Source organism: Ruditapes philippinarum, unplaced genomic scaffold, assembly GCF_026571515.1.
Source record: "Ruditapes philippinarum isolate M1 unplaced genomic scaffold, ASM2657151v2 ctg1978_1_1_1_1, whole genome shotgun sequence".
Taxonomy (NCBI): Eukaryota; Metazoa; Mollusca; class Bivalvia; order Venerida; family Veneridae; genus Ruditapes; species Ruditapes philippinarum.
The window spans coordinates 76,087-87,817 of NW_026859498.1; the positions used below are offsets into that span (position 1 = coordinate 76,087).

At 32.9% G+C, this 11,731-nt stretch overlaps 1 protein-coding gene across 1 annotated transcript; it reads left to right on the forward strand.

Moving 5' to 3' along the window:
- Positions 1 to 1,543: 1,543 nt before the first annotated feature.
- On the forward strand, positions 1,544 to 6,199 carry LOC132756710 (uncharacterized). The gene is made up of 4 exons (XM_060747840.1): positions 1,544 to 1,685; positions 3,249 to 3,387; positions 4,529 to 4,702; positions 5,581 to 6,199. The coding sequence occupies exons 1-4, from the start codon at positions 1,574 to 1,576 to the stop codon at positions 6,092 to 6,094; spliced, it is 939 nt and encodes a 312-aa protein (XP_060603823.1). The 5' UTR covers positions 1,544 to 1,573; the 3' UTR covers positions 6,095 to 6,199.
- The last annotated feature ends 5,532 nt before the right edge of the window (positions 6,200 to 11,731 follow it).

The following is an 11,731-nucleotide window of genomic DNA, read 5'->3' on the forward strand; positions in this document are numbered from 1 at the left end:
AGACACTCACATTGATTTTCCAATAGACTTACGTTATAAGTAATGGTCCATAATCCTACCTTAAAATTGAGGTTTCATGCTAAAGAATGATTTTTCTAGCAGAATGAAATGTCTAACACATTAAAATAATCATTTTATATAGGGGTAGACAACCAATTTTTTGGCAAAATGGCTTCAAAAAGGATTACCCCACCCCCTTTTCATGAAATTTTCTGCCGATTAAAACAAATATCCAAATCGCAAATTATCATAGAGACTCATGAAATATTCTATTTTCTTCATAAACAATATAGTGAATTAGTTTTCATAATTGAAAATATCCCATTTTCAGCTAATCACCTCATGTCCAATTGAATCTTACTGCGGTTTTACCGGCACTTTTTTCAGCCAATTGCTGTCCATGTTAAAATGCGAGAGCCTGGCCATAAGCTACATTTTTTTTATAAATTTAGTGAAGTAATTTTTCGTTTACATTGATGTATAAAAGGTACTGGATAAACAGCATTACCGAGACTTAAGAATGTTGAAGCTATTGATTGGGTAACATTTCCTGATGTAAATCAAACGCGACATCATTTTGCTAAATGGTAACGTAACTTCCTGGTTGAGATATAAATATCGTACCTCTATACTACAGGTGAGAGAAAACAATCACCTCTGCTTACACTTGATTTTTAAAAACTGTCCTCATACAGAAATAGAAAATAGAATAGAAAAGAATAGAAGAGAATTGTACCTAGATTTGACTTAAATGCGTTTAAACACTTTTTATTGTTATGTGAGTTTATACATTAGAAGTGATTATACAGGAAAAACGGAGTGACGAAATGATCTGAAATTTTGCACACAATTAATATATATTGATACATCAATTGGTATAAAATTTTGAAAAAACAACAAAAAAAAAACAACAAAAGAACAACACAATATTTCTAGTCCCGCCATGCCACATAACCTTAGTGGACACCCTTTAATGTCTTTTGTTGTTGTTGTTTGTTTGTTTTTTGCCGTTCTATATATGACTGCATAAAATGCAATCATCATTTATCAAAGTCCGCTTAATATTAAGAGACCTATTTTGAAATTTATCAAAGTTTGCTTCATAAAAAAAGCCTTTTTTTTAAAATTTATTAAAGTTTGCAATATTAACAAAGACCTATTTTAAAGACATACTTTATTCTATTTTAAACAGTAAATTAACAACAGCTATCGTTATATTTAGCACGATTTAATTTGTCATATGTTTACGCGATTAGACGCTCGGAAGCTTAATGGATGGAGGCGTGGGTAAGGCTCATAAATCTAAAAATGTGTTTTATAATGCGTCAAATTTAACACGACACATCTAGACATACCCATTATCTAAAACTGACCTTTGTATTTTGCCGTTACCGTATTACTCAAACTGACACGACTGTTGTGTTGAAAAGTTGCCAAACTCGCCAACCATCCTAAAGCGTTACTAGCACCGAAAAGCAATTTATTAGCCAAGGTTACTGAAACTAAAATATTATCAAAAGTACATTCCTTATTATAGTTATGTGTTTATTCAGTTGTAAAATAGTTGTCAAAGATGGAGGTCCGTGGATTATTTTGCTGCCAGATTATTGTGTTTGGAATTGCATTATTGGTTCAGAATTGTGTGGGGTTTTGTTTTCGAGCAAACTTGATGGCTGAGATGACTGGTAAATTACCTTATACATTTTTAATGCTCAGCTTTGCGTTAAATATTTTTATCATAGAAATGAGCCACGTCACGACAAAACCAACATAATGGGTTTGCGACCAGCATGGATCCAGACCAGCCTGCGCATCCGCGCATTCTGATCAGGATCCATGCTGTTCGCTTACAACCCCTATTACAAGTAGAGAAACTGATAGCGAACAGCATGGATCCTGATCAGACTGCGCGGATGCGCAGGCTGGTCTGGATCCATGCTGGTCGCAAACCCGTAATGTTGGTTTTGTCGTGACACGGCTCATTAATTTATTGAAATCTATAAAAATTCTTATCGAATTTGTCTAATTCGAATAAAAGAATGAATAAACTATGTATTGAAGACTGCGATCCTTATTAGCGGTCAGGAAAAGTTGGTATTTTCTGAAACAAATACATGTACATGTATTCGTAGAATTTTAAATATAACATATCTATTTTGTGTAAGTCAAAACATTTTCATTTTATGTTTACAAAGACGCTTAGTAGCAACTATCAATATTTTATAATATCAAATTTGAGCATATTATATCTTTAATTGTTTCTTTCTTATTTGTTTGTCTCTCTCTAAATTTCGTAATTTCTTTTTAAATGTGATGTATTATCTCGTTGGGGCTTCAAATATTGAGTAGTTACGGTTTCTAACACAAAAAAACCTTGACGTGTAACGGTGTTCGTATCACGGCAGGAACTTTGGATTATTTTATTTTTATGCGAAGAAATCCAGTTAACTTACTGAAAGCCGTTCGAAGGCTTGCAATGAGGAACCAAGTCTACGCAGAAATAATGTACAAATGAGGTCGGTCTCTTCAAGTGATGCTGTAAAGTCGCCATATGACCTTTACAAACTCAAACTGGGATTCACTCAAAATTTTAAACCGAGCAAAACCAATGTCTTGATAAACAATTGTCTTGATATAAACCATTGTCTTGTTAAACCAATGTCTTCATAAACCATTGTCTTGATAAACCATTGTCTTGATAAACCAATGTCTTGATAAACCATTGTCTTGATAAACCATTGTCTTGATAAACCATTGTCTTGATAAACCATTGTCTTGATAAACCAATGTCTTGATAAACCATTGTCTTGATAAACTTTAACCTGTTACAACCGAAAGTGATTAATAATCTAAAGCTGCCAGTCTGACCTATTGGTAGCTTTATCCCATTTTTTGCTAAAGAAATCATGAAATGTTCCAAATTTAATGCCGGGCAGTCCATAACAAAAGAAAAAAATAATGATTTTATTAAGTATACATGTATATCATAATAATAATAATAATGATAATAATAATAAAAATAATAAATAATAATATAATGAAAATAAAATAATAATAATACATGCATGCACGCTCGCACGCACGCACGCACGCACACACACACACACATACATTCATGTATATATTTACTTAAGTAATACGTGTATTCATGATACCGATTTTAGAAGATCAAATAAGAATGGAAGGAATATTGTGTGTGGGGGTGTACTTTTATACAAAAGCGTCAAACATTAATTTATTCATTTCAGTATCAAGAAGACTACGCTATTATTGTGAATACAAACCGTTGCAGGGTTCGAGCATGCGGCTTTTCCCAGGCTCGAACTTGTACCTGGTAGATCAGTGTTTGGACTGTAAATGCACTATGGACGGACTTCAGTGCTGCGGGTTCGCAAGTTTTAAGTCATTTGAGCCGCGTCACGACAAATCTAACATAATGTGTTTGAGACCAGCATGGATCCAGACCAGCCCGCGCATCCGCGCAGTCTGATCAGGATCCATGCTGTTCGCTATCAGTTTCTTTACTCGTTATAGGGTCTTTAAGCAAACAGAATGGATCCTGATCGCGCAGGCTGGTCTGGATCCATGCTGGTCGCAAACCCATAATGTTGGTTTTGTCATGAAGCGGCTCAATCATACTCTTATTATATTTATATTGCAGTTTCATATGTACATGTATGCAGTCATAGGATAAATATAACAAACGCACAAAGTCATTCTAATCAGCAGTATGAGATGTTTGTTTAAAATTTACAACATAAATTAATTTACTTCCATTATTTTTGCTGCTGATAAAAATCACACATTATGTTGTGTTACGTATGTAATGTTTCGCAGCCGACTTACCGTTTTAGAAGATCTAGATAGGAGTATATCGTTCAACGCTGAAATGTGAAAAAAGTGCAGGCATCGTCCAAAAGTTACGCCGAATTGTGCCAATCAATGGCTGAAATAAAACGAGTAGTAATGCGGCGCTTCTTTTAATACTTTGTACACTTTGTACACGTATTTTCACATTCTTGCGTTATTTCCATTTAACTGCACAAGGTGATATTTCCGTTCTTATAAAAAAATGCTTAACGGCAATTAGATATGCTTAACGGCAATTAGATAATAAATCAAGTATTCTTTGGCACTATTTCAATGGCGTATTTTTGTTTGTTTGCTTTGTTAAAAACCTACTTTTAAATGTAATTAATATACATGTACATACAATGTAATTGATAATCTTACTCTTATCACGTGATGAGGAGAATGTGACATTCGGTCCTATTTTCGTGTCAGTTTTTGTGAAGTCTAGTTCTATTTATGTATTATAAGAAGACGAATTCGTCTTCCAAGATGTATTTTAAGAAATGATGAATACTTACAATGTACTGTGTCAGAGCCTCTCAAACCTTGTTACATTTTGCCACACGTGTTCTCATCAACCAGGACAAAATGGATAATTATTTACCGCGTGCAACTATCAAAATTTTAGTTGGCCCGAACAGTATTCCGTAGTTATTGGATAAGCTTTAATTTGTAGATTTGGACATGCAGGAGGAGCTATCGCGTTTAGGAAAGACTGTAAGATGTTACTTGATGGATGTCAGCCTCTAATAGTGAAGAAAGACAATCATACATTAGACTGTTTCACAGGTAAACCCATCAACATAACAGCCTTGTCAGAACAGCTTCCTCATCCAGATAACATGTATATGTAAGTTTGTTTTTATATTCTGAATACATCTAATTTTGATATAAACGTATATGTTATTGCCATTATTTCACAAGCTGGTTAACGTACTTTTGTAGTGTAATTAAACACACCGCAACTGTAATAAATTGTACTAGTACTTATTTTAAAGACTCATTATGTCTAAGAAATGCTATCAGTTTTAAAGCTGCACGCCTCCAGATGAGCAAAAATATTTCGATAAAATCAAACCTGATAAAAATGTACTAAGATTTTAGAAAAGTATAAAGGTTAAAAATTCTAGCAACAATTTACATTTTATTTGCGATTTATAGCCGATTTTCCAGTATTAATTACTATATTTCTACTGCGTTACTAACGCAGTAAGGGCTATTTTGCATATGGTAATTTACATGGGTTGTAGTGTCATTGAATATGTGTAAATTGCATTATTTCGGTAACTTTACATTATTGAACTGTTAAATACATTTTCAAATTTTCATGAAAATAAGCATGAATCTGGAGGCGTGCTGCTTTAATTCTCAAAATCTTTTTATTTTTTTTGTGTAATGATAATTAACGTTTCCAAAAAAAAAAAAATATTTTTTTAGTCACTTGCCATATAGATGAACTATATTTTGTTGATTTGGTATAGATATGTAGTGAATTTGTGTTTTGTATCGAAATCAATATACTACTTTGAAAACATTTTACTATACCTTTATGACACAGTACTGAAATTTCATTTTCTTTCGTACTTAATATCCAAGATGCTTTAAATAAGATATTTTTCATACGGATTGGGAGGGAAAAAGGTGTATGTATAAATGTAACGAATTTTTTTGAAAATAATTGCACACTTATCTCAACCACAAAATAAAAATACAACATTCTTTCCACAGATTTGAAACTTTTAAAACTCCCGAACAAACGCCAGCAGAAAATGTCACACCTCCTGTAGAAGCACCGCCTCCATTGATAACCACAACTATATCACCGAACCAATCAGCTTCTTCGACATCATTAGCCACTCCTACAACGAACGCAACAGAAACGAAAGGACATGCACTAATCTCCAGTACATCAAATACGCTAGCCTCAACGCCGCCAACCATCCAAGAAACAACAACAGCCGGCGTACCAGCAACAGATGCAGTTGCAATAACAGCTACCGCAGACCAACAATCTCCTCCCCAAAATAACATCCTCCGACCTACTTTTGCAGACTATTTGCAATATCTAATGTTTACAAGAAACACAGCGCCGGACTTCTCTGGACAGTCTTTATTCCCGCCATATTTAAATACAGGAAGTAATGTGCGAGAAACTTCATTTCTGCCCGCGCAGCCGCCTCAGCAGCAACCAAATAACTTGTGGCAGCCAGATTACTTTTTGCCCTGGTTTTGGTTTTTATAGACTGTGTTAACTTGCCATAAATGATGCATAACTTCATCAAACTATATCAGGGACATATCCTGGCTATGATGTCAAAGAAATAAATCTCAAGTTTTTTTGGTTAAATTTCTTGCTTATCATTTAACTTCCTGATAAGGGCAATGACTAGCTTGAAGAGCAGGTCATTCGAGCCAGAGAGCGTTACACCGTTCGCTTCTATTACAGTTTTGAAAAGCGTGCCTGGAAGTAATTTACACGGGGAAAAAGTGCTTTGCGGGAAGTGCATTGTAGGTGAGGAAGTAAGGACGCTAGCTGAATATCATTTGATATAATAAGCCGCATTAACTAGTACCTTGAATGATCGCGTGCAAATAATTTGTGAAGAATGAATTTCTTATTTGATAGGTAAATTATGTAAATCATATACTAGTAATAATTAAATTAAAATAGGCCAAAAAAATTAAATATTGAATTTATTCAAAAATATGTTTTCCTCTCACCAGATTAAATATTATAATATGCTTTTCTTATATTGTTTGTTCTTACAAAATGCCTAAAAAAGACCATGGTCATGAAGTACATGTGTATGTAAGCAATGATAAGAGTATCCACAATTAAGATTAACCCGCAATTAAGACCAATTTGGTCCAGTCCCAATAGTTGTTTTAATTGTGTCTTTTTTCACTGTATAGCAAAAAAAAAAACAGTGAAAAGTTAATAATGTAATCTCCAAGGTCAAGGTCATAGATGAGCCAAGGTCAACTTGAGTTTACGCTCATAAGGTCCTTAAGAATTTATTTTAAATATGAGGTCAATCCATCTGTTAATAACAAAGTTATATCCAGTTAGAGGACACAAAAAATGAAAAATTCAAAAATTTGACCTTCAAGGTCAAGATCATTTATTAGTGAATGTCAAGGTCTGTCTAGTTCACTTGAAAATTTATCCTAGAAGATTGTAAAGGTTTGGCACAAGAGGTTAAGAACAATCATTATGTGATTTCAAAACGTCTCGCCCTGAATACAGACACCGGGTGATACATAGCTCGCAAAGATATACGAGCAAGTTACACTTTATTGACAATTAGTACATGGATAATGTCATTTGCAGTGAAAAAAAAACGCCCTTGGGGCTGGTTATTATATCGTTGTGTCACCTTTAAATAACCATAATAGTCTGTTACCACTTCATATATAAACATTGTACTCATTTTCTATATTTGCTATCGCAATGAACTCAAAGCAATATAGAAATTAATATACAGGAAACAACAATAGAAAACATAATATTAACATAAAATAATAATACTTTAAATATTTGCAGCATAAAAAATACAAAGGATGCGACGCGAGATGTTAAGGTAATACTTAAGGATGAAATTTCAAATTGTAAAGTTGTGCCTGACATTTGCTTCCTATAAAAAAAGAGTTCACATTTCATTATTATACATCTACATACGACATTAAAAACTTAAAAAAAAGGAAATCATTTAAGCATTTTTTTTCTGAGAAAAGTTATACTATCCAGACTTCTCGATCATTACTTTCTATTCATAATTTATAGGCCCAAATATAAAAAAACAGCACCATTTTTTAATTTTTCAAAAGCTTTGTATTTTTGGTGTTCCGTTACAATTTCCAAAAAAGTTATTCCTTGGCATAGACCCTCCCCCAATATTTTAATTTCTTCTTTTGATTTTTTTTTCATTATTCTCTAAATGTCCTCAAAGTAAATACACTAGGCAGTCACACGAACAAAACTTTTCTACATATAAAGAATAAAATGGTGGTTTTCTAACTTGACCCACGTGGGTCAGTAAGAGCGTTACGATTTCACAATAGTTGTCACAGTGAACTCTGAAAACGTTAAACATGTTAAAGAACATGTCAAATGAATGAATTTAATACTTGTTTCAATCATACAATATCCACAATATTTGTTATCCACAATACTTGTTATTGTAACTTCCAGGGTTTGTTCAAATCACATGAATCTGTAATTTTGACGCCATCTAAATTTGGTTCAACATATATAGATATACTTACACTTCAAATATATAGTATGTATACAGAAATTCATCCTGGGACTTTAAATAAATGTCATTTTATCGTAATTTGAGCACATACGATCATTTTAATATCTTTGTCATTAATTTGCCTGTGTATTCCATTTTATCGTGATTTGAGTACAATTTTAATATATTTGTCATTAATTTGCCTGAGTATCCCTTTAAAATAGAGAGCATCAGATTTGTAATACAAATGGACACTAGCTCAATTCTCGGGAGAGACGAGGCGCAATTTCTCCCTGATGCAAATTGATTAATTAGACCTAAACACATGTGTTTAAAAAATGAAAATTGAACCAAATATCGAGATATGACCAAATATCGAGATATGACCAAATATCGACATATGACCAAATATCAACATATGACCAAATATCAAGTTATGACCAAATATCGAGATATGACCAAATACCGAGATATGACCAAAAATCGACAAATGACCAAAAATCGAGATATGACCAAATATCGACATATGACCAAATATCAAGATATGACCAAATATCGAGATATGACCAAATATCTACATATGCCCAAATATTGACCATGTTTCACTCAAACGCAAAAATATCCTCTTAATATCGACATATGACTAAATATCAAGATATGACCAAATATCGAGATATGACCAAATACCGAGATATGAACAAATATCGACATATGACCAAATATCGACATATGACCAAATATCTAGATATGACCAAATATCGAGATATGACCAAATATCAAGATATGACCAAATATCGACATATAACCAAATATCGACCAATGCTCAAAATATCGACATATGACCAAATATCGAGATATGACCAAATTTCGACATATGCCCAAATATAGACATATGACCAAATATCGACATATGACCAAATATCGAGATATGACCAAATATCGAGATATGACCAAATATCAAGATATGACCAAATATCGACATATAACCAAATATCGACCAATACTCAAATATCGACCAATGCTCAAATATCGACATATGACCAAATATCGAGATATGACCAAATTTCGACATATGCCCAAATATAGACATATGACCAAATATCGACACATGACCAAATATAGACATATGACCAAATACCGAGATATGACCAAATACCGAGATATGACCAAATACCGAGATATGACCAAATACCGAGATATGACCAAATACCGAGATATGACCAAATACCGAGATATGACCAAATATCGAGATATGACCAAATATCGAGATATGACCAAATATCGACATATGACCAAATACCGAGATATGACCAAAAATCGACATATGACCAAATATTGACATATGACCAATTATTTAATTTTACCCATGAAATATGGTACTATATCAGTCAAATATATTTCATATTTTTTGAAAATAAATATGAAATATAAATATGGAAGTGGGTGGAGTCAAAACTCATATTCATTTTAAGGGACTTCTTTCGCCATTTTGTTTGAAAAAATCTGATAAATATAAACCAACTTTTTTTAAAATTTTATTTTGAAAACTATCTAGAATGATAGAAAATGTTCTAACTAAGAAAATAAATCCGAACGTTCTAACTAAGAAAATAAATCCGAACACTAATATCTTTATAAACTCAGTCATTAACGCTGTACAGACGTTTAAAAGTTGTTTACGTGACGTCACAATATAGCGCTTAATATCTCGTGCAAAACAAGACAATAATTATATTACTGTGCGCTGCACAGTTGCAGTTGCGTTGCAAGCAAGAGGGGTTGTAACCATTTTTCTTTGATAATGAAATTAAATAAAAATGTTATTTTTCGTTTTTCGTGAAATATGGTATATATTTTCACTCAACATGATAAAATGCCACATATTTTCACTCTTTGTCCGGGCTCGTGAAAATATGTGGCATTTCATCATGTTTCCTGAAAATATATTCCATATTTCACTTAAACGAAAAAATATCCTGTTAATATCGACATATAACCAAATATCGAGATATGACCAAATATTGACATATGACCAAATATCGAGATATGACCAAAAATTGAGATATGACCAAATATCGAGATATGACCAAATACCAAGATATGACCAAATAGTGACATATGACCAAATATCGAGATATGACCAAATAGTGACATATGACCAAATATCGAGATATAACCAAATAACGACATATGACCAAATATCGAGATATGACCAAATATCAAGATATGACCAAATATCGACATATAACCAAATATCAAGATATGACCAAATATCAACATATGACCAAATACCGAGATATGACCAAAAATCGACATATGACCAAATATCGAGATATGACCAAATATCGACATATGACCAAATATCTAGATATGACCAAATATCGAGATATGACCAAATATCGAGATATGACCAAATATCGAGATATGAACAAATATCGACATATGCCCAAATATCAAGATATGACCAAATATCGACATATGACCAAATATCGACATATGACCAAATATCGAGATATGACCAAATATCGAGATATGACCAAATACCAAGATATGACCAAATACCGAGATATGACCAAATATCGAGATATGACCAAATATCGAGATATGACCAAATATCGAGATATGACCAAATATCGAGATATGACCAAATATCGAGATATGACCAAATATCGACATATGACCAAATACCGCCAGTCTAACATTATACTAAACAAACTAAATAAATGATTTTGCAAAATTGTTATTGGTTTTTCAATAACATGAGGGCCAATTTTGATAAGATCTATGAAAATTTTGTAGACATTATAGATCTATGGAGTTTTTGTAGAGGACAACAAGGGTATGTATCCTGCTGTGCTACGGGCAGTGTAGATTAGGAGATGAGATTTTGGGCATGTTTACTATAATTATGTATATAATTTTACATAAACTAAGTGACCCCCGAGAGCGGGGCAGATTTTGACCACACAGGCACAAGTAATTTAACTTTAATAGAGTACCAAAAGGTGATGCTTAATGCCAACTTGTGTTATATATACTGACAAAGAAAGGCAGTCCATGAATACTAGTTTAATGAACAGATCCAGGCCATTTTTAACCCAAGGGGCAAGACATATTAAGTATTATAGAGGTATACTAGGCATGGAGCATAAATTACTCACGTTTGGGCATTTAAGTTTTACGTGTAGGGAGATTTTAAGACCTTTTACTACTTCAATTATAGCGCGAGAATTAAAACATCGCGAATAATACTGGATTAACAGTAAACGTGACCCCCCCCCCCCAATTCATAACAGAGGCCCACTTATTTTTTTAGAGGTCTACCAGTCAATGCTACAAGTATATATAAATTGACCCTGTGGGCATGATTTGTATCAATTTTGTTTAAGATGACAAGGTGTTGCTACATATAAAATAAATAAGCTCTGGGCATTGGGGGAAGTTTTTTAAAAGCACATAATGCTTCAGAAAATCTTTTTTTTTTCCTTTTCATTCTTTAGAAATGTCACACATGTGTTTGTTTATGTTTTAATAATTGATTTAGAGCATGACAGAATGTTAAACAACTAAAAAAAAATAGCGCTGAAAATGAAGTAATGTGTCCAAAAGGTAGCAAATGTAAACAAAGGAGTTTTGTTTACTAC